The 23,037-nt window shown below is 43.3% G+C and overlaps 2 protein-coding genes across 4 annotated transcripts in view; both read right to left on the bottom strand.

Moving 5' to 3' along the window:
* Positions 1-13,988, bottom strand: part of tekt2 (tektin 2 (testicular)) — a 31,828-nt gene extending 17,840 nt beyond the window's left edge. For both annotated transcript variants that reach the window (XM_071374335.1, XM_071374336.1), the window contains exons 1-5: positions 13,873-13,988; positions 10,614-10,833; positions 10,274-10,399; positions 9,864-10,069; positions 938-1,081 (exon numbers count right to left, since the gene is read on the bottom strand). In XM_071374335.1, the coding sequence (XP_071230436.1) occupies positions 938-1,081; positions 9,864-10,069; positions 10,274-10,399; positions 10,614-10,817 (680 nt within the window). In that variant the 5' untranslated portion in view covers positions 10,818-10,833; positions 13,873-13,988. The remainder of the gene's footprint in view (positions 1-937; positions 1,082-9,863; positions 10,070-10,273; positions 10,400-10,613; positions 10,834-13,872) is intronic.
* A 472-nt stretch (positions 13,989-14,460) lies between these two features.
* LOC139558834 (protein argonaute-3-like) overlaps positions 14,461-23,037 on the bottom strand; it is a 44,025-nt gene continuing 35,448 nt past the window's right edge. For both annotated transcript variants that reach the window (XM_071374333.1, XM_071374334.1), the window contains exons 14-19: positions 22,407-22,497; positions 22,002-22,196; positions 21,638-21,772; positions 21,436-21,537; positions 20,961-21,160; positions 14,461-20,745 (exon numbers count right to left, since the gene is read on the bottom strand). In XM_071374333.1, coding sequence (XP_071230434.1) covers positions 20,637-20,745; positions 20,961-21,160; positions 21,436-21,537; positions 21,638-21,772; positions 22,002-22,196; positions 22,407-22,497 — 832 coding nt within the window. In that variant the 3' untranslated portion in view covers positions 14,461-20,636. The remainder of the gene's footprint in view (positions 20,746-20,960; positions 21,161-21,435; positions 21,538-21,637; positions 21,773-22,001; positions 22,197-22,406; positions 22,498-23,037) is intronic.

The raw sequence follows: 23,037 nt of genomic DNA, 5'->3' as shown, positions 1-23,037 counted from the left end.
AAGTTCCAGTGTCGGATAGCCATAACCAGCTAGCTAACATAGCACCCCTCTCTGTTTGTTGGTTTGGCAATGCCACTGTCAGCCAGAAAAATATGCTGAGAAGGATTATCACCACAGCAAGCAAGGTACTTGGAATCAAACAGACAGGCTTGAATGAGATCTTTAAGGTCAGGGCCCTTAGCAAGAGTCACAAAAGTATTTTAGACCCAAGTAACCCCCTGTACCCGGACTTTGAACTACTCCCCTCTGGGTGTGGGTATAGGGCACCCCCCGGCAGGAAAAGCAGAACTAGACAATCATTTGTGCCAGGTGTGATATCCCTCCTAAACAGCTCAGGCTAATGTTCCTATCGACCCAGTAAGGCCACCAGGCTAGTCTCTTTTTATTGGTATGTAACTGTTATGAATGTTGTATTGTCAATTTGTTTTTTCTACTGTATTTAAACGCCACTTTAAACGTGTACATGATACTGCAAAAAAAAAAATCCCCATGGGGACAATAAAGGCAGTAAGTGAGTAAGTTTGAGCTGGGTGTTTGAGTAGGCTAAACTAGCTTGCTGCATCCACTAGCTAAGTGAAAGTTTAAAAAATGACAACCAAATATAGCCAGGTCTCTCTTCCTCTCGCTTCTCCTTAATTTTAGGAAATTAATTTGTTCAACTATTGTCTTTCTCTCTCTTGGAGTAAAAAACTCTACATGTACATTCAATTAATTTGAAAGGCAAGTGGTGGCATTGCAGAAAATCATTGGATGAGTTGAGTGCCTGGTAAATTAATATTATAGCTAGTTAGACATGCATATGCATTAAAGAATTGCAATTGTACGAGGTGCTCATTGACAACACAAGGTAAGTAGGTTTGATCTAGATATCCTGCTCCGAATTTCAGAAGGCCTAGTATTTCTTTGTATTGTACTGTACACCCTCATTCCAGCTTACCCTATGGGTATGCGCAGGGGGTTGGGCTTCAGGGAGATCTTAGGTGATGTCACAGTGATAGACAAGCAGGAGAGGTCAATGTCCTGGGCCTCAATCTTGTTCTGAAGGTCATGGGTCAGCTGCTGCCGGGACACCTGAAGAAGACTGGAGAGAACAACCATTGACAAGTACTGAGACCGCAAAATATGTGATAGAGCAGCACCAGAGTTTAAATAAAAACATGTATTTCCTTTTTGTAGTTAATAAATTCAATCTGAAACATGATATTTATAGTATGATTAACATGGTGACGCAACGTACTTCCGCGTTGTCTCCGTGCTGCTGTGCAGTTTGTCGCTACTTGGCTACCTACCGAACTCACTTTTTACTCTTAATAACCATTTAATCAAACTCTGTATTTAACAAGTTTACAAACGTCTTAGTTTTGTCCTCACATAACACTTTTAATTCAACTTTTTCACCCCGGACGCTTTATCTGCACATGGATCTGCAGGACCTCCTCCGGCCAAAAAAAGCTAAGTAACATTATGCCTTCTCATTTCAGTCTCTGTAGTCATAATATATCGCCTTATATAGTGAGAATAGGCAAGTTGCAAGCTCGGCTTCAGACGCAATCGTTAGGCAAGGGCAATTTAAGTGTAGAAAAGAATGATACAGCATCGATGCCACCAGTAAACTCAGCTAAAAAAGAAGCGTCCCTTTTTCAGGACCCTGTCTTTCAAAGATAATTAGTAAAAATCCAAATACCTTCACAGATCTTCATTGTAAAGGGTTTAAACACTGTTTCCCATGCTTGTTCAATGAACCATAAACAATTAATGAACATGCATCTGTGGAACTGTCATTAAGACACTAACAGCTTACAGATAGTAGGCAATTAAGGTCACAGTTATGAAAACTTAGGACACTAAAGAAGCCTTTCTACTGACTCTGAAAAACACCAAAAGAAAGATGCCCAGGGTCCCTGCTCATCTGCGTGAACGTGCCTTAGGCATGCTGCAAGGAGTCATGAGGACTGCAGATGTGGCCAGGGCAATAAATTGCAATGTCCGTACTATGAGACACTTAAGACAGCGCTACAGGGAGACAGGACGGACAGCTGATCGTCCTCGCAGTGGCAGACCATGTGTAACACCACCTGCGCAGGATCGGTACACCCAAAGATCACACCTGTGGGACAGTTACAGGATGGCAACAACTGCCCGAGTTACACCAGGAACGCACAATCCCTCCATCAGTGCTCAGACTGTCTGCAATAGGCTGAGAGAGGCTGGACTGAGGGCTTGTAGGCCTGTTGTAAGGCAGGTCCTCACCGGCAACAACATCGCCTATGGGCACAAACCCACCGTTGCTGGACCAGAAAGGACTGGCAAAAAGTGCTCTTCATTGACGAGTCACGGTTTTGTCTCACCAGGGGTGATGGTCTGATTCGCGTTTATCGTCGAAGGAATGAGCGTTACACCGAGGCCTGTACTCTGGAGCGGGATCGATTTGGAAGTGGAGGGTCCGTCATGGTCTGGGGCAGTGTGTCACAGCATCATCGGACTGAGCTTGTTGTCATTGCAGGCAATCTCAACGCTGTGTGTTACAGGGAAGACATCCTCCTCCCTCATGTGGTACCCTTCCTGCAGGCTCATCCTGACATGACCCTCCAGCATGACAATGCCACCAGCCATACTGCTCGTTCTGTGGTGATTTCCTGCAAGACAGTGGTCTGCTATGGCCAGCGAAGAGCCCGGATCTCAATCCCATTGAGCACGTCTGGGACCTGTTGGATCGGATGGTGAGGGCAAGGGCCATTCCCCCCCAGAAACGTCCGGGAACTTGCAGGTGCCTTGGTGGAAGAGTGTGGTAACATCTCACAGCAAGAACTGGCAAATCTGGTGCAGTCCACGAGGAGGAAATGCACTGCAGTACTTAATGCAGCCAGTGGCCACACCAGATACTGACTCTTACTTTTGATTTTGACCCCCCCCCCCTTTGTTCAGGGACACATTATTCCATTTATGTTAGTCACATGTCTGTGGAACTTGTTCAGTGTATGTCTCAGTTGTTGAATCTTGTTATGTTCATACAAATATTTACACATGTTAAGTTTGCTGAAAATAAACGCAGTTGACAGTGAAAGGACATTTGTTTTTTGCTGAGTTTAGTAGTGTTAATCCCCCTCTACACTCGCTGCAGCCGGACAATTTTCTCATGGCTTCTGGAAAGGAATGCTGTCAGTATGCTCAACCGGTGTCGCTCATTCAGCCGATAGAAACTTTCAAACAGTTTTCCCCACTAAGCAACAAGTCTGAGTCAGAGCCAGTCTTCACAAGTCCAACCACCCGTTACAGGGTCGGAGCCGCCGAAGCCGACCCCATTACCCGCAATATTACACTTTTTAAAAATCATCCAGACATCATACATTGTTACCAGGGGGCAGGACTACCGACGTAAAGGCTAATCTGAAGATGGTGCTGGCTGAGGCTAAAACTGGTGAGTGTAGATGATAGAGGGATATTGTTATCCAGGTCGACACCAACGATGTTAGGATTAAACAGTCAGAGGGTCACCAAGTGGAACATAACTTCAGTTTGTAACTTAGCTAGAAAGATGTGTTTTCATCAAGTAATTTTATCTGGCCCCCTCCCAGTTAGGGGGAGTGATGAGCTCTACAGCAGACTCGCACAAATCAACCGCTGGTTGAAAACTGTTCTCTCCCCCTCCCAAAATATATATTTGGGAGCAATAAAATGCTAATTAATTACTTAAAAATCATACAATGTGATTTTCTGGATTTTTGTTTTAGATTCCGTCTCTCACAGTTGAAGTGTACCTATGATAAAAAATTACAGACCTCTACATGCTTTGTAAGTAGGAAAACCTGCAAAATCGGCAGTGTATCAAATACTTGTTCTCCCCACTGTATATAGACACTAACCAAGAAACAACTTCATAAGATGACAGTCTGATAACATATTTATGGTATAGGATATGTTTTTTTTTTTAAATGTGAATTTTTCAGGTATAAATCACAGTTCTACATTGCAGCTGCAATCTGAAATAGCGTTGGAAGCAGCCGGAATAATTACAGAGACCGACGTCAATTACCAAAATACTCATCCTAAAACATTTTTGAAAAATACACAGCCTACAGCAATCGAAAGACACAGATCTTGTGAATCCAGACAATATTTCAGATTTTCTAAGTGTTTTACAGCGAAAACACAATATATCGTTATATTAGCATACCACATGAGCTAACATCACACCAGCATTAAATCAAGGCAAAGGGGGCGATAACGTTATCGCCACCAAAATATATTAATTTTTTCACTAACCTTCTCAGAATTCTTCAGATGACAGTCCTGTAACATCATATTACACAATGCATATAGAGTTTGTTCGAAAATGTGCATATTTAGCATCACAAATCGTGGTTATGCTATGTAATCTGTCAAAACATGGCATGCATTCGGGCCGGCGCCATCTTGTAAAGGCACCTATGTTTACGATTATTTATCGATTAGATTGACTAAAAAAATACAGGTTGGACAGCTAATGAAAGATGCATTGGTTATTAATGCAACCGCTGATTTAGATTTTTAAAATTTACGTTACTAGACATACATTGTGAGTTACAGCCAGACTAGTGCCGCAAAAAATGGCTGACAACTGCGTTTACATTTTTCCACATAAATACGGAATAAAATCATAAATAACTCTTACTTTTGGACGAGCTTCCATCAGTATCTTGGGCAATGTGTCCTTTGTCCAAAAGAATCGCTGCTTTGTTGTAAAACGACCTCCTCAACTTCGAAACTAGCAGCTAACGATAGCTACACGGCACACACATGCCCAAATCCTCAAACGCAATACTAAGGAAATTCAGAAAAATAGCAATATACTCGCATAAACTGATATAAATCGGTTTCAAATAACTTCGTTATGATGTTTCTAACACCTATATCGAATTAAATCACAGACGGATATATCTTTGATCAATAACGAGAGCTTTTGAGCATGCGATTCTGATGTCCTCCCTTGCGTCCTGGCAAGCGTCGAAAAGAAGGGACATCTCACTCCATTCCCTTTTAAAAACTCTGACAAACACGTAGAGACACCATTCCACTTCTCATTGGTTACTGACATCCAGGGGAAGGCGGGTGCAGTTCATGTCAAGCCATAGGGCACACACAGAGTTTTAAACTGATCCGAGATCAGAGACAATTTTTCAGAGCTTCGCATGTCCTGTCATGAGTTTCGCTGTAGAAAGAGTTCTGGTTCACCCACAGACATAATTCAAACGGTTTTAGAAACTAGAGATTGTTTTCTATCCAATAGTAATAATAATATGCATATTGTACGAGCAAGAATTGAGTACGAGGCAGTTTAATTTGGAAATGTAAAAAAATATATAATGCTAACAGCTCCCCCTATTGACAAAAGGTTTTAACCTTGCGTAATACCCTTGATGCAGTCACACCTCTAAAAACAAAAACCATGTCAAAAGAAACTAGCTCCCTGGTATACAGAAAATACCAGAGCACTGAAGCAAGCTTCCAGAAAATTGGTACGGAAATGGCAATCCATCAAATTTGAAGTCTTCTGACTAGCTTGAAAGAGAAGTACCATGCAATATCGAAAAGCCCTCACTGCTGCTCAATCAGCCTACTGATTGAGGAGAATAAAAACAATCCAAAATGTATTTTTTATACTCTGGCAAAATTAACTAAAAAGCAGCAATCCACAAGTGAGGATTGCCTTCACTTTGACAAAAACATAATGATAGTTAGAAATCTAATTACAGAATCCTCTTTGAATATGCATATTTCCTCAAAACTCAGATGTCCTGAGTCTGCACAGAACTGTCAGGACCTAGGATAAATGGAAACACAAGTTTTTTAATCCTGTATCTCGTGACACGTTCACGAAAATAGTCATAGGCTCTAGCTGCCTACTGGACCCTATTCCAACTAAACTACTGAAAGAGCTACTTCCTGTGCTTGGCCCTCCTATGTTGAACAATAATAAATGGCTCCCTACCCTCCAGATGTGTGCCAAACTCACTAAAAGTGGCAGTAATAAAGTCTCTCCTGAAAAAGCCAAACCTTGATTCAAATGTTTTGGTACAACTATCAGCCTATATCGAATCTCCCATTCCTCTCAAACATTTTTGAAAAAGCTATTGCGCAGCAAATCACTGCCTTCCTGAAGACAAATAATGTATACGAAATGCTTTAATCTGGTTTTAGACCCCATCATAGTACTGAGACCGCACGTGAAGGTGCTAAATGACCTTTTAATGGCGTCAGACCAAGGCTCTGTATCTGTCCTTGTGCTCCTAGACCTTAGTGCCGCTTTTGACATCATCAATCACCACATTCGTTTGGAGAGATTGGAAACCCTAATTGGTCGACAGGGACAAGTTCTTGCCTGGTTTAGATCTTATCTGTTGGAAAGATACAGTTGAAGTCGGACATTTACATACACTTAGGTTTGAGTCATTAAAACTCGTTTTTCAACCACTCCACAAATTTCTTGTTAACAAACTATAGTTTTGGCAAGTCGGTTAGGAGATCTACTTTGCGCATGACACAAGTAATTTTCCCAACAATTATTTACAGACAGATTATTTCACTGTATCACAATTCCAGTGGGTCAGAAGTTTACATACACTAAGTTGACTGTGCCTTTAAACAGCTTGGAAAATTCCAGAAAATGATGTCATGGCTTTAGAAGCTTCTGAAAGGCTAATTGACATCATTTGAGTCAACCTGTGGATGTATTTCAAGGCCTACCTTCAAACTCAGTGCCTCTTTGCTTGACATTATGGGAAAAGAAATCAGCCAAGACCTCAGAAAATAAATTGTAGACCTCCACAAGTCTGGTTCATCCTTGGGAGCAATTTCCAAACGCCTGAAGGTACCACGTTCATCTGTACAAACAATAGTACGCAAGTATAAACACCATGGGACCACGCAGCCATCATACCGCTCAGGAACGAGACGCGTTCTGTCTCCTAGAGATGAACATACTTTGGTGCAAAAAGTGCAAATCAATCCCAGGACAACAGCAAAGGACCTTGTGAAGATGCTGGAGGAAACAGGTACAAAAGTATCTAACAAATAGAACTATTTGGCCATAATGACCATCATTATGTTGAAGGAAAAAGGGGGTTGCTTACAAGCCGAAGAACACCATCCCAACAGTGAAGCACGGGGGTGGAAGCATCATGTTGTGGGGGTGCTTTGCTGCCCTTCACAAAATAGATGGCATCATGAGGATGGAAAATTATGTGGATATATTGAAGAAACATCTTAAGACATCAGTCAGGAAGTTAAAGCTTGGTCGCAAATGAGTCTTCCAAATGGAAAATGACCCCAAGCATACTTCCAAAGTTGTGGCAAAATGGCTTAAGGACAACAAAGTCAAGGTATTGGAGTGGCCATCAAAAAGCCCTGACCTCAATCCTATAGAACATTTGTGGGAAGAACTGAAAAAGCGTGTGCAAACAAGGAGGCCTACCAACCTGACTCAGTTACACCAGCTCTGTCTGGAGGAATGGGACCAAATTCACCCAATTTATTATGGGAAGCTTGTGGAACGCTACCTGTAACTTTTGACCCTAGTTAAACAATTTAAAGGCAATGCTACCAAATACTAATTGAGTGTATGTAAACGTCTGACCCACTGGGAATGTGATGAAAGAAATAAAAGCTGAAATAAATAATTCTCTCTACTATTATTCTGACATTTCACATTCTTCAAATAAAGTGGTGATCCTAACTGACCTAAAACAGGGAATTTCTACTAGGATTAAATGTCAGAAATTGTGAAAAACTGAGTTTAAATGTATTTGGCTAAGGTGTATGTAAACTTCCGATTTCAACTGTATCAGTTCGTCTCTGTGGATGGTTTGTCCTCTGACAAACAATAGTAAGTTTCGGTGTTCCTGAAGGTTTCGTTTTAGCACCAAATATTGTTTTCACTATATATTCTACCTCTTGGTGATGTAATTCGGAAAGATAATGTCAACTTTCACTGCTATGCAGACAACACACAGCTGTACATTTAGCTGAAACACAGCGAAGTCCCAAAATTGCCTACCCTGGAAGCCTGTGTTTCAGACATAAGGAAGTGGATGGCAGCAAATGTTTTACTTTTACATTCGGACAAAACAGAGATGCTAGTTCTAGATCGCAAGAAACAAAGAGATCTGCTGTTTGATCAAACAATTAATCACAATGGTTGTACAGTTGTCTCAAATAAAACTGTGAAGCGTTACTCTTGACCCTGTTACCTCTTTTGACGAACATAAAAAATATTTAAAGGTAAGCTTTTTTCAATCTTCGTAACATTGCAAAAGTCTAACTTTCTGTAAAAAATTATGCAAAAAAGCTAATCCATGCTTTTGTTACTTTTAGATTAGACTACGCTCTACTCTCTGGCTACCCAGATAAAGCACTTCAGTTAGTGCTAAATACAGCTGCTAGAATCTTGACTAGAACCAAAAAATGTTACTCCAGTGCTAGCCTCTCTACACTGGGTTCCTGTTAAGGCTAGGGCTGATTTCAAGGTTTACTACATGGACTTGCTCCTACCTATCTCTCCGATTTGGTCCTGCCGTACATACCTACACGTGCGCTACAGTCACAAAATGCAGGCCTCCTTATTGTTCCTAAGCAAACAGCTGGAGGCAGGGCTGTCTCCTATAAAGCCCCATTTTTATGGAATGGTCTCCCTATCCATGTGAGAGACGCAGACTCTGTCTCAACCTTTAAGTCTTTACTGAAGACCCATCTCTTCAGTATGTCCTATGACTGAGTGTAGTCTGGCCAATGGGTGCGAAAATGAACGGCATGGCACTGGAGTGACAAAGCACCCTTGCTCTCTCTGCCTGGCTGGCTCCCCTCTCTCCACTGGGATTCTCTGCCTCTGACCCTATTACGGGGGCTGAGTCACTGGCTTACTAGTGCTCTCCCACGCTATACTTTCCTTGAGTGGGTTGAGTCACTGACGTGTTCTTCCTGTCCGGTTTTGCGCCCTCTTGGGCTTATGCGGTGGGAAGATCTTTATGGGTTATACACAGCCTTGTCTCAGGGTAGTAAGTTGGTGGTCTGTTGATATCCCTCTAGTTGTGTGGGGGCTGTACTTTGGCAAAGTGGGTGTGGTTATATCCTGCCTGGTTGGCCCTGTCTGGGGGTATTGTCAGACTGGGCCACAGTGTCCCCCGACCCCCCCCCCCCCATCTCAGTCTCCAGTATCTATGCTGCATTAGTCTATGTGACGGGGGGCTAGGGTCAGTCTGTCCTATCTGGTGTAATTCTCCTGTCTTATCTGGTGTCCTGTGTTATCTTAAGTATGCTCCCTCTAATTCTCCCATCTCCCGGAGGACCTGAGCCTAGGACCCATGTCTCGGGACTACCTGGCCTGACCCCTCCTGGCTATCCCTCTCCCCAGTCCACCTGGTCGTGCTGCTGATCAAGTTTCTGCTGTTCTGCCTGCGGCTATGGAACCCTGACTTGTCCACCGGATGTGCTACTTTGGCCCGGACCTGCTGTTTTCGTCCCACTCTCTCTACCACACTTGTTGTTTCAACCTCTGAATGGTCAGCTATGAAAAGCCAACTGACATTTAGTCCTTAGGTGCTAAGCTGTTGCACCCTTTACAACCACTTTGATTATTATTTGACGATGCTGCTCATCTATGAACCTTGCCCGGAACGTAAAAGAACATTATTAACCGGGTTCAGTATAGATCACTTTTGTTCTCGGTTCTGTTCCTCAAACATAGTTGTTTTCTGGTTTTCGATTCTGTCCCCTAAACCTGTTCCAACCCCTGCTTTTGACCAGGGCACATAGGACTCTGGGCAAAAGAAGTACACTATAAAGGGAATAGGGTGCTATTTGGGACACACATTGGTCAAACGGTTTCTTACCACAGCTGCTCGAACGCCTTGTCGATGCGCTGCTGGAGCATCCGCTGTGCGCCGCCGATCATCTCCACTTCCTTCTTCAGCTGGGCCTCCACCGGGTCGCTGACCAGCTCGTTGCCGCGGCGACCCTCCCTCAGGGTCAGGCACTCCACCGTGACCTCTAGAGGCACTGCGGTGGCCGTCAGAGCCCGCTCAGCCTCCTCCTTCCCCTGAGACACAGAAGCCAAACTCACCTACGCTGTACTAGCACATCAATACATCAACCTACAACCTGGTTTATTGCTGATAAATGTCTGATAAGTCTGATAAATGTAGAAAGCTGCCAGAATGTTTGTTTTTTTACCAGGTACTTCCAACTTTGTTTTTACGTTGAAACAATGACATGCCAGATTAATACTAATCTGAAATCTCACCAGGGTTAAGGCATCCATCTCTTTCTCCACTTCCTGTATGCATGATTCCAAAGTCTCTCTCCAGCGGGAGATATCCCAGATCCTATCACTCAGCCTGCGAGAGCTGTCACTCTTATCCCAGTTAGTCTGTGGGAGATGAGGTAGGGAGAGAGATTGAGGGGGAGAAATAGGAAGAGTGAGAGGATAGAGAGATGGCATGAATAAGTGTGATAAATAATAGTCCATGACAATGTATGTGTTAACTAATTTATAAGGCTCTGCCTGTAGGCCAATGTTAGTCACAAAGTCAAGCAAGCCTTTACTGAATTGGTTGTTTCATTACATAGTCACATAATCTTACCTTGCTGGTTGTCTCATTGCGTAAGGCCCTCCCTTCCTGCCTTGTCATGTGTGACATGTGTCGCCTGTGTTCTGCTGTGTCAGATATCTGCTTGTTACTGGTGTCCCAGTCGGACACACTGTACCTGAGCCCAGGCTTGGCACTACCGTGCTCTACACTCTCATGCTCTGAGTGCATTCTCTGACCACGTTCTCTTGAGTACATTCTTGTGAGGACAAGACTGTGGAGAATGGATAAAACAACACATTTGAGAAGCACTCACACTTCCTCTACTGTAGCACCTCATGCTTTACCCCCCATTCACTGAACCTTCCAGCCAGGACAATGGCAATAATAAACGAAACAAGATATACCCAAAGCAAACGTTTTGCTTCATAATTATCAGCTAGATGTGTGGATTGTACTAATCTAGCTAGTTAGACATGAAAAAATGACCTAAAACTAATATTATGTAAGATAGATGTCAATTCTTCGTGGGTAGCTAGCTAATGATTATTCGTGGCTATCTGGCTAGCTAACAATATTGGTCGCTAGCCAGTTAGCCCTATTGACTTATGTGATCGGTATATACAGTACGTAGGCAGGTAAACATGCCAAAATTAACTCTGCACGTATTTATTAACGTATGACGTTTAAATATTGTATTCAGGCAACATATGAGATGTGAATAGGCAACATTTCAATCCAAATTCGGAGTGTATTTTGTCTGGCCAAATAATGTTCGCCATTTATTTCAAGAAAGTTTACATAATTTCTTTGCATACTTTCTGTTGAAGCTTGCATCGAGCAATGCTTCAAAATATGTACAAACGGAGTAGGCATTCGAGAAGTGCAGCTCGTTTCGCATACTTTGATTTGGACTCATACTCCGTTTCTCCCGTGCTCCAATTTGCAATGCTCCAATTTGCAATGCTCGGGGCATGGTCAGAGAGAACAATGAGACAGACATTTCACCGGATATATAAATGTGAAGCATCCACTTGGCGTTTATATTCGTAGTCAGGAAGCCAAGTGTCCGGCAGTTGGAGAAGCAGGAACGAGATGGATTTTGGCTGCACATTTTCTCATCGATGGAACATTTGATCTCAATAACAGTTTTCCATTCCCAAAACTATCCCCTGTTACGAACAGAGTGGACTAAGTTTTGTAAGCTTTACCCCTTAGTAACGTAAGAAAAAAGTGCATTGTTTAGGAGTGCAAAGGCGAATTTAGCCACTTTTGAGTCCGCTTTCCCTAACAGAAATATGAAAACACACTGCTCAAAAAAATAAAGGGAACACTTAAACAACACAATGTAACTCCAAGTCAATCACACTGTGAAATCAAACTGTCCACTTAGGAAGCAACACTGATTGACAATAAATTTCACATGCTGATGTGCAAATGGAATAGACAACAGGTGGAAATTATAGGCAGACACCCCCAATAAAGGAGTGGTTCTGCAGGTGGTGACCACAGACCACTTCTCAGTTCCTATGATTCCTGGCTGATGTTTTGGTCACTTTTGAATGCTGGCGGTGCTTTCACTCTAGTGGTAGCATGAGACGGAGTCTACAACCGTGGCTCAGTAGTGCAGCTCATCCAGGATGGCACATCAATGCGAGCTGTGGCAAGAAGGTTTGCTGTGTCTGTCAGCGTAGTGTCCAGAGCATGGATGCGCTACCAGGAGACAGGCCAGTACATCAGGAGACGTGGAGGAGCAGGACCGCTACCTCCGCCTTTTTGCAAGGAGGAGCACTGCCAGAGCCCTGCAAAATGACCTCCAGCAGGCCACAAATGTGCATGTGTCTGCTCAAACGGTCAGAAACAGAATCCATGAGAGTGGTATGAGGGCCCGACGTCCACAGGTGGGGGTTGTGCTTACAGCCCAACACCGTGCAGGACGTTTGGCAATTGCCAGAGAACACCAAGATTGGCAAATTCGCCACTGGCGCCCTGTGCTCTTCACAGATGAAAGCAGGTTCACACTGAGCACATGTGACAGACGTGACAGAGTCTGGAGACGCCGTGGAGAACGTTCTGCTGCCTGCAACATCCTCCAGCATGACCGGTTAGGCGGTGGGTCAGTCATGGTGTGGGGTGGCATTTCTTTGGGGGGCCGCACAGCCCTCCATGTGCTCGCCAGAGGTAGCCTGACTGCCATTAGGTACCGAGATGAGATCCTCAGACCCCTTGTGAGACCATATGCTGGTGCGATTGGCCCTGGGTTCCTCCTAATGCAAGACAATGCTAGACCTCATGTGGCTGGAGTGTGTCAGCAGTTCCTGCAAGAGGAAGGCATTGATGCTATGGACTGTCCCGCCCGTTCCCCAGACCTGAATCCAATTGAGCACATCTGGGACATCATGTCTCGCTCCATCCACCAACGCCACGTTGCACCACAGACTGTCCAGGAGTTGACGGATGCTTTAGTCCAGGTCTGGGAGGAGATCCCTCAGGAGACCATCCGCCACCTCCTCAGGAGCATGCCCAGGCGTTGTAGGGAGGTCATACAGGCACGTGGAGGCCACACACACTACTGAGCCTCATTTTGACTTGTTTTAAGGACATTACATCAAAGTTGGATCAGTCTGTAGTGTGGTTTTCCACTTAAATTTTGACTGTGACTCCAAATCCAGACCTCCATGGGTTGATAAATTTGATTTCCATTGATAATTTGTGTGATTTTGTTGTCAGCACATTCAACTATGTAAAGAAAAAAGTATTTAATAAGAATATTTCATTCATTCAGATCTAGGATGTGTTATTTTAGTGTTCCCTTTATGTTTTTGAGCAGTGTATATGCTACAACGCGCCAATAGGATCTCGCAAGCTCGTGCTTGGCTCTGCCCAGGACCTTGCTTGTTCTGCTAACTATTACTAATTTGTTCCCATGTTGTGGCCTATCTTGGTTTAGTTATACACATGTTCGGCACGGCAGTATGCATTTTGAGAAACACCCAATGTCTGCAACTTTTCCTCAGAAAAGAGACTAGGCCTAATCAAATTTAAACTAGGCAAGATACGTTTTCTCCGTAGTCTATGCTTAATTCAGCACACAGACTATGCTACTTGTTTGTGGTAGGCTACTGTAATTAACATCAGGTGTTTGAATAATGGGGGGAAAGACTGCTGTTTTGATAGTTAGCCTAATAAATTGGTGTTAATTTGATATTAAACCTATAAGTAGACAACCTTTATCCATTATTCAACATAGCTTTGGCATTATGGCACAAGCTAAATTGTTAGATAATGGAACTTTCGAACTATATTTACTTACCCAAAGTTCTCGAATTTGCGGAAATCCTGGAGTGTCTGCACCGGTGTTTCATAACCTGTCCCTCACCAACTCTTGTAGACTGTCTCCAGGTAACGCACAGACGCAACGAGTCAAACACAACTACTAAATAATTAAAATGCCATGGCAACGTTAAACAAATAGCCCTATGAAGGGCTTTAGCGATTGACAATCTTTGACTGTCAGATGACGCAACATTGTAGCCTACATCATAATGTGGAGCTCTATGACTGTCAGATGATGCAAAAAGGTACCCAAATAGAATAGTTGGCGGTAGATTAGTCTCCAATTTGGAGAAATACATGTTTCTGCTGTATCCTGGGCTACTAGTGCTCCCCTATATGCTTTTCTTTTCTGTGAAGCCATCTATGGTCTTACTCTAGTTCTAGAAGTACAACTAAGTAATTTAAATGAAGAAATACATAATAGAATCCTACACTTAAGTGTAACTCCCCATCACAGTTGAATACCGTAGCTACAGTATCTCAGTCTGGCTAGGAATGAAGCAGAAAAAACTGAAAGAGTCAACATGCATCACTTACCCATTCGCTCAATGAATACACCAACAGATTTCATACATTGTTTTAATTAAAACTATTACATATGACAACCAAATAAAAAGGCTAAACAGGATCAGACAAAGACAAAAAAAGGTATTTGCATTTTTTTTTGCATATTGTTACCAAAGCAAATTTGTCATTTGGATCTTATTAATAAGTATGATATGCAGCCAACCACAATAAGAGGTGCAGGGTTTGGAGATTTTCGGAGGAATCCTTTCGTAGGCAAGCAGGCATTCTTGTGGCACAACTGCATGTTGTTCTCTGTCTGTAAACCTCTAGCTGTAAGATCTTGAGAAAAAATTTATACATGCAAGAGCAGTGGTTCTAAACAAATATAATGCATTTTTGTTTAGGCCTGGAATAAATGGTTGGGTTCACCAGTTACTTCCCAAATGGCACTATTCCATCCATCCATCCATCCATCCAGTGCACAACTTTTGATCAGAGACTTTATAGTGCACTATAAAAGAGAATTAGGGTGCTACTTGGGACATAACCATAGGTGTTTGAAAGAATTTAGCATCAACATGTTGCAAATGGTATGCAAGTGGCTCTCACAGGATAGTAATTCAAAAGAAGAGGTACTCTGTTCAAAAGTAGTGCACTATATAAGGAATATGGTGCCATTTGGGAAGAACCCCCTGGTGTAACCCCAACAGCTAGTTGCTCAGAGCCTAAAGATCACTTTATTTATTGCTGTTCACTTTGGGTAGAACACCATCACTGAACATCTATCTACTAAAGGTTTAAACAAAGGGAACCAGGGGTGGAAATCCCATGCATTACAATAAACTGTTTTCCACCTGAGGGTGGCAGTCTAAAATATCCACTATAGTGTCATGCCCAGTTATTAAATGCAACTTTTTTGGTTGTGCCATGCGAGTGCCTGCCTACCTTACCATCCCCATAAGCATTTTTGGTCCTGACACCTCAAAACTGGTTGGTTCTGCATATTATTGTGTTCTTATACTGTATGTCAGTGTCACAAACAGACACCCAGGCACCCCCACACACACACAAAATTGTCATGTATCAATATATACGTATCAATGTAGACTTAGGCATATTGCCCTCAATGTTTTGAAAGTAAGATCTCTTTGATTTACTTGTTTTCAGCACCATCAGGAAAAGGCACAGTCTACAGACTATTCTGTCCAAGGATAAAACCTTCACTCCTTCCACATGAAAAACTTTGAGGGATGCACACAGTCAAATGTTTTGGAGGAAATCAACAATCAAAATGTAGGTCACATTCACTACAGGTTCTAGAAGACCAGGCTCTATGAGATGAATGGAACCTACTGAATGGAAGCTAGGCTACTCTCCAGAGATTGTTAGTTCAATGAACAGAGAAGAGGGTGATGGGAAATAGCAGGAGGTTCATCCAATCAGTCACACGACAACAGCTGCCACAAAAAAACAAGCCCCCCCCACACAGGTCATTTAAATGCAGCAGATGTAGCTTCAATATGACACGCTTTGCTTTAAAAGCTGCAATATGTAACTTCATTGGCGACCCGACCAAATGCACATAGAAATGTGAGTTATAGATCTGTCACTCTCATTGAAAGCAAGTCTAAGAAGCGGTTGATCTATTCTATGTGCGCTTTATCTAGGCTTCCTGTTCTTAAGTTTTCGGGTTTACTTTCGGTTTTGTACACCAGCTTAAAAAAGCCAAAAATACAATATTTTTGGTTATTAAAAAGATATCTCACAGCAGTTTAGATGGTACAATGATTCTCTTGCTTGTTTTGTCACAAACTGAAATTACAGGAACTACTAGAATTTTAGCAACCAGGAAATAAACAACAGTCTATTGAATTATTACATTTGGATTATTATTAGTGACTATATCACTATGGTCTTTATTTCATTATTATCGTCATTATTGTTCTATTTTTCTAGAATTGATTAGCAAAAATAAGTGGCTCATTATATTATTACATATTTTAAATATACAAATATATCTCAATTTCAGAATTAAAAATGCATTAGAATAACGAAAGAAGGCATCTGATGTTCAGCTTTTAGAGGGGGGAGGGCATCACATGAAGGAGCCTGGTTCAACCTCAAATGCAACCCTACTCCCTATAGTGCACTATTTTTGCCAAGAGGCCTATGGGTCCTGGTCAAAAGTAGTGCATTATATAGGGAATAGAGTGCCATTTGAAACGGAAGCCCTGTATTACCCCCCTGCCTCAATGATGCTGCGTTCGTAACCAAGTGGGAATTTACCACATACGACTGGGAAAAATCCACTGAAATGGCCCTCCAACTAGTAATTACTAGTGTGAAACTCGTCTATCATCCCGATCTCCGACACGGTGACCTCTGACATCACCTACTAAGGAAATTACCTTCATCACAGCATTTTTTGGTAGATAAATGCAACAAAAGATAATTAAAACAAATCTATTAATATGGTTTTTGAACACATTTGTTTTGCAAGCATGATCCATTATATATACACACAAAAGGTATGTGGCCACCCCTTCAAATGAGTGGATTTGGATATTTCAGCCACACCCATTGCTGACAGGTGTATAAAATCAAGCACACCGCCATGGAATCTCCATAGACAAACATTGGCAGTAGAATGGCCTTACTGAAAAGCTCAGTGACTTTCAATGTGGCACCGTCATAGGATGCCACCTTTCCAACAAGTCAGTTCATAATATTTCTTCACTGCTAGAGCTGCTCTGGTGAACTATAAGTGCTATTATTGTGAAGTAGAAACGCCTAGGAGCAACAACGACTCAGCCACGAAGTGGTAGGCCACACAAGCTCACAGAACGGGACAACCGTGCGCTGAAGTGCGTAGCGTGTAAAAAATAGTCTGTCCTCAATTGCAACACTCACTACCGAGTTCCAAACTGCCTCTGGAAGCAACGTCAGCACAAGAACTGTTCGTCAGGAGCTTCATGAAATGGGTTTCCATGGCCGAGCAGCCGCACACAAACCTAAGATCACCATGCTCAATGCCAAGCGTCAGCTGGAGTGGTGTAAAGCTCGCTGCCATTGGACTCTGGAGCAGTGGAAACGTGTTCTCTGGAGTGATGAATCGCGCTTCACCATCTAGCAGTCCGACGGACGAATCTGGGTTTGGCGTATGCCAGGAGAATGCTACCTGCCTGAATGCATAGTGCCAACTGTAAAGTTTGGTGGAGGAGGAATAATGGCCTGGGGCTGTTTTTCATCGTTCGGGCCAGGCCCCTTAGTTCCAGTGAAGGGAAATCTTAATACTACAGCATACAATGATATTTTAGTCGATTCTGTGCTTCCAACTTCATGGAAATAGTTTAGGGAAGGCCCTTTTCTGTTTCAGCATGACAATGACCCCGTGCACAAAGCGAGGTCCATACTGAAATGGTTTTTCGCGATCGGCCTAATCGCCCAACATCAGTGCCCGACTTCACTAATGCTTGTGGCTGAATGGAAGCAAGTCCCCTCAGCAATGTTCCAACATTAGGTGGAAAGCCTTCCCAGAAGAGTGGAGGCTGTTATGGCAGCAAAGGGAGGACGAACTCCATATTAATGCCCATGATTTTGGAAAGAGATGTTCGACGATCTGGTGTCCACATAATTTTGGTCATGTAGTGTAGCTGTACTTTTAGTTTATGGTTTACGCAGCTTGTTGGACATTAGACAAAAATCGGCATTTCTCAATGAGTTCAAAGTGTGTGAATGCTTCCAAATGGTATTTATAACTTCACAACTAGTAAATTCCCACCTCCCACTTGGTTACGAACGCAGCACAAGCTCCCAATGCTCTGCCTCCTAGATGCAAAACCCGACCCACTGGCTCTAGAGGTCGATTCCGTGGCAACGTGAGTGTAGAGCGAATTCCTTCCTGTACTACTGCTGTACAGACTTAAATTATTCACACAAGCAGGGCAGTTACACATTAGCCCACAGTTGCAGTTAATCAGATCCTACCTATGCTGTTCAAGTAAAATCAAATGCTGGTAATGTCTGACATCTTGCAAGACAGTAACAATTTTAGCTGTGACATTTCGCACAAACCCCAGGGGCGGAGCTGTATTGATGTCCACAAACCGGTGTAAACCATGTTACTAAACAATCGTACCCTCTGGGAATTAAAGTATGTCCCCTGTATCATAGTGAGAGAGGACTCTATTGTTACTCCTGATCCTTGAAAAACACCCAATGAATCTCAATCTCTGACTACAACAGAGGCGGTCTGTCTACTAAACCCCCCCCCCCCTCACAACAAACTGCATCTCTCAGCACCAGGGCATGTGTCTCACCTGAAACACATGCATCTTTAAGTGCAGTAAATTGTCATTCTTATAGTCTCTTTGTACAAATATATATGAACAAAATAAAAATGTAGTATAGCAGCTAGTTTTGTTCTGGTAACACGTGGCTATAGGACAATGAGTGCGGCAAAAAGTTTGCCATGCTACAACGCGGCTGCTTCTTTTGCAAAGGCAGTGAGAGCAGGGATCAACTGTATCCCAGTCAGACAAGGCCCATACCATCCATTCCCCAAGCAGATGACCCCAGGCACGTTGGTTTGGTCCAAGTGGAACGAGACGAAACTCAAAAGCCTCATCTGGAGGATACTTCACAGCAAGGCAAATGGAGAGACAATGCCCTTCAAATACAAATGTGACAAAATGGCTTGATAAAACTCTGAAATATGAATGCTTACTTTTAACAGTGCAAAATGAATCCTACCACCAGTGTTAAAATGAATGAGACAGATCCGTTAGCTAACTGTCCCCACCTTCAATTGGTCAGTCTACATACTCAATAATAATTCACATTAAAAACTAAATCATGAAACTGAATCAATGCAGCCACACCCGCTCTGCTCTCTAACCCCAGACAGTCCTGGACAACATATCATGCTTACAGTAATGCTTGGATGAAATAATTTGACTGTATAACTAAACAAACTAACTAATCTCACAGGAGCTCTAACGAAAAGAAATAAACCCTTTGTCTTTCAAATTCTTCTTTACACCCAAAACAGGCACTTTGTCATTCACCCAATTTACAAAATAACTTTGTCATTTGTCACCCCCACATAACAATTTTATGGCATCAATTCTTGGCCCAGTTTACATTCTTTATCCGTTACAACTTGCCCATGTCCGATCATAATGGCCCAAAAATATCAAATTGGTATGTTAACCATAGGACCTGTTTTCTGCATTAACGACTTATTGCACTTAAGGATTGCATGACATCATCAGTTCCTTAGTTAAAAATGTGAAAAACCTCTTCGGTCATTGACAGACAAACTAACAGTGTTCTATTGCTGAAAATTAATGTTAAATAAGACTAATCTCATAAAATAGCAGGAATAAAACTAAGGAAAAGTGAAATCTGTAGCTACCACAGTGAACTCTGAGTAGGTCCATGATGTGGCTAGGGTTGATATTCTAACAGTACTTAACAGGTAATCCATAAAACAATGGCTGTGGCTGTATGTAAAAAATAAAATAAAAACTCTGTTGATATTGATAGAGAATGCAGTGTTAAACTTTGACTGGCGCAATGACTACAAGTAAGTCACCATTGGCTTAGAGAGAGTAGAGTAACTGGGCTAGCAGCTTGCCGTATGAAAAATGGCATAGCTGTGATTCACGGGCGTTCTTGACTAACAGGCATCATCATGGCAATCAGACTTCTACAGAACATAAGAAGACGCACATACAACGACAAGCTGACGGAGACATGTAAAGAGGACAACTTATACAATTGAACCCCATGGATAGACAGGTCAGCATATCATTCATCACTGTGTTGAGGAACAAGACTGATCCTCACTGGACCTGCTATATCCCCACACCCTGAAACCATCCTTATCAATTCCCCTGTCTTGTCTTCTACACTCTGGCATTTTGAAAGTAACACAAAGCAAAAGTTGAGCTGCTGTCAAACCTGTAAGGCGAGGACATGACTTGCACAGCTCAAGGAGCAATATCAGAGACAATCCATAATGAATTAAAAACACAGCAGAAGAGAACAGGCCGGGAGAGGATTGGCTGGTTTCGTATTGCATAACGTTTCAGTACTCCCCTCTGGCTGTTGTTGTTGTAGTTGCTGTCTTTAGCAGCTTGGCATCCCCTTGTCAGGACCAGAGCTGTGCCAGCCCAGGGTCCAATGTGAGACCTACAAGGCTGACAGAATACCCCTCCCAACACCTCATCCTCAGGCGAAGTACATGGTCCTCAGTGTGTCGTGATGAATCTGAACAGCCTTGGCGAGGGCTGTGGGGTCTCGGCCATTACTCTGCCCCGAGACATGGCTGCCCTCCGCACTGCGTGTGTTCAAGAGAAGGAAGTGAGGAAACGAGAAAGGGAAAAGGACAGAAAGGGAGGGAGAGAACCTTTATCTTGAATTAACATTTTAAAATCAATACATGATATCGACCTCCAGTTTCTTTTTACCTGATAAACAGCAAGAGACATTGATTTTAGCCCTACAGAAAAGTATACTGATCACAATGAAATGAATCCCTTCCCCCCCCCTCACCTGTCATGTTCTTTGTCCACCAGGTGGTAGCGGGCGCGGAAGGCCACCAGGTGGGCGTAGTAGGCTGGCGCGGGGATGGAGACTGAGCGGGTGCAGCGGACGTAGGTGTGGCACAGCTGGTAGGTGAGCAGCTGGAACTCATCAGCCGTGAAGCAGTTGTCATCCCACAGAACATGGTAGTGGGAAGGTCTGCTTGTACCCTGGAGGGAGTAGGCTAGGTCAGTAATACCACAGGGACAATGCCGGTTCCATGGAGAGAATACCAGCATTGATTCAACACTGACAATGAAGTTCAGTGGAAATTAATAGAAGCCGATAAACCTCTGAGAAAATATGACGGCAAGAGTCAACATTAGGGAGAAATAAGCAGGAGATACTACCTGAACTTGTCCAATAAGAATGCTGACTTAGTTTTATTAAATGTTACCATCTTATGCCTATTGAACACAACCCTGGTATGAGTCTTGACACACACCTGTATTCCTGCATGGCTGCAGAGGTAAAAGTCAAACTCATAGGGGTGGGTTATATCTGTGTCCACAGTGGTGCCTGCAGGAATGTTACCACTCCGTCCAACCTGCCAAATAAACACTCCATTTAAAAACAGTTCAACAACCAATCTATACCTAGCAAAGTAAATCGTTAATGTACAAGGAGAGATCCATAGCGCCCCTTACCCGCTCGTTGCGGTCGGCACAGAAAAGGCGTGTGTGATGGCGCTTCTGCACCACAATGTAGGTGATGCCCGGCTGGTACTCTTTTTCCAACATGATACAGGCTTCTCTGATGGCCAGCAGCTCATAGTACAGCACCTGCCACACAGAGAGAAGTCAACACATCAGCAAAGAGTGGCGAGCGGTGAAGAATTTAGGGTTGATGGCCAATAGCTAAAGATTTAAGCTTAAGACTCAAGTTTAAGGTTAATAAACTATGAAGAACATTGCTATTTGTAATAAATGCATTTCAACATGGGGACATCATTTGGCTTAGCTGTAAACTTTAAATAAGAGATTGAAGGGGGACATAAGTATTTTAACTAACCTGTCTGAATTGTCCCTCTGACACACCATCCCTATAAAATATGATTCTGGTTGGTTTGTAGCGGGTAGACTTGTAGAACTGGATGAGGAGCTCCCGCACCATGGAGGCCAGGTCCTGGATCACCTCCTGTCTGGGTCTCTGGACCCTCACTGTGGCACAGTACCTGCTGGGGTGGGCGTCCATACTGCCCACCACCTGGATAGGGCCAGAGAGAGGGAGATGGTCAGAAACATGACTTCTGACACCATGTTTCAGAATGCTATTGTAGGGGTCTGGGTAACAAAACAACCTAGTAGATTACCAATGTACTAGATGCCTCAGACCCCATGACAAGTAGATAGACAGACAAGGCAGTGTTTGTGAGGAAAGTGGCAATGGAAACTAGAATGACAGAAGGAAACTGACCGCTGCGATGGATGGCTTCTTTCCGTCTCCGGCTGGAGGATGAGTGACGTCGGCCCCCAGGAAGATAACAGGCTGCTGGAACACGGAGGGACTGGGTGGAGAGAGAGACAAACAGAAGGCACATACAGTATATCCTGACTCCATCACCATCATTAAGTTTGCCGAAGACAACAGTGGTAGGCCTGATCACTGACAACGATGAGACAGCCTATAGACAGGAGGTCAGAGACCTGGCAGTGTGGTGCCAGGATAACAACCTCTCCCTCAACGTGATCAAGACAAAGGAGATGATTGTGGACTACAGGAAAAGGAGGACCGAGCATGCCCCCATTCTCATCGACGGGGCAGTAGTGGATCAGGTTGAGAGCGTCAAGTTCCTTGGTGTCCACATCACCAACAAACTATCATGGTCCAAACACACCAAGACAGTCGTGAAGAGGGCACGACAATGCCTATTCCTCCTCAGGAGACTGAAAAGATTTGGCATGGGTCCTCAGATCTTCTAAAAGTTCTACAGCTGCACCATCGACAGCATCCTGACTGGTTGCATCACCGCCTGGTATGGCAACTGCTCTGCCTCAGACTGCAAGGCGCTACAGAGGGTAGTGCGTACGGCCCAGTACATCACTGG

This window comes from Salvelinus alpinus, chromosome 29 (genome assembly GCF_045679555.1).
Source record: "Salvelinus alpinus chromosome 29, SLU_Salpinus.1, whole genome shotgun sequence".
Taxonomy (NCBI): Eukaryota; Metazoa; Chordata; class Actinopteri; order Salmoniformes; family Salmonidae; genus Salvelinus; species Salvelinus alpinus.
The sequence above is the reverse complement of the archived record's forward strand: the minus strand, read 5'-3'. Positions and strand labels throughout refer to the sequence as shown.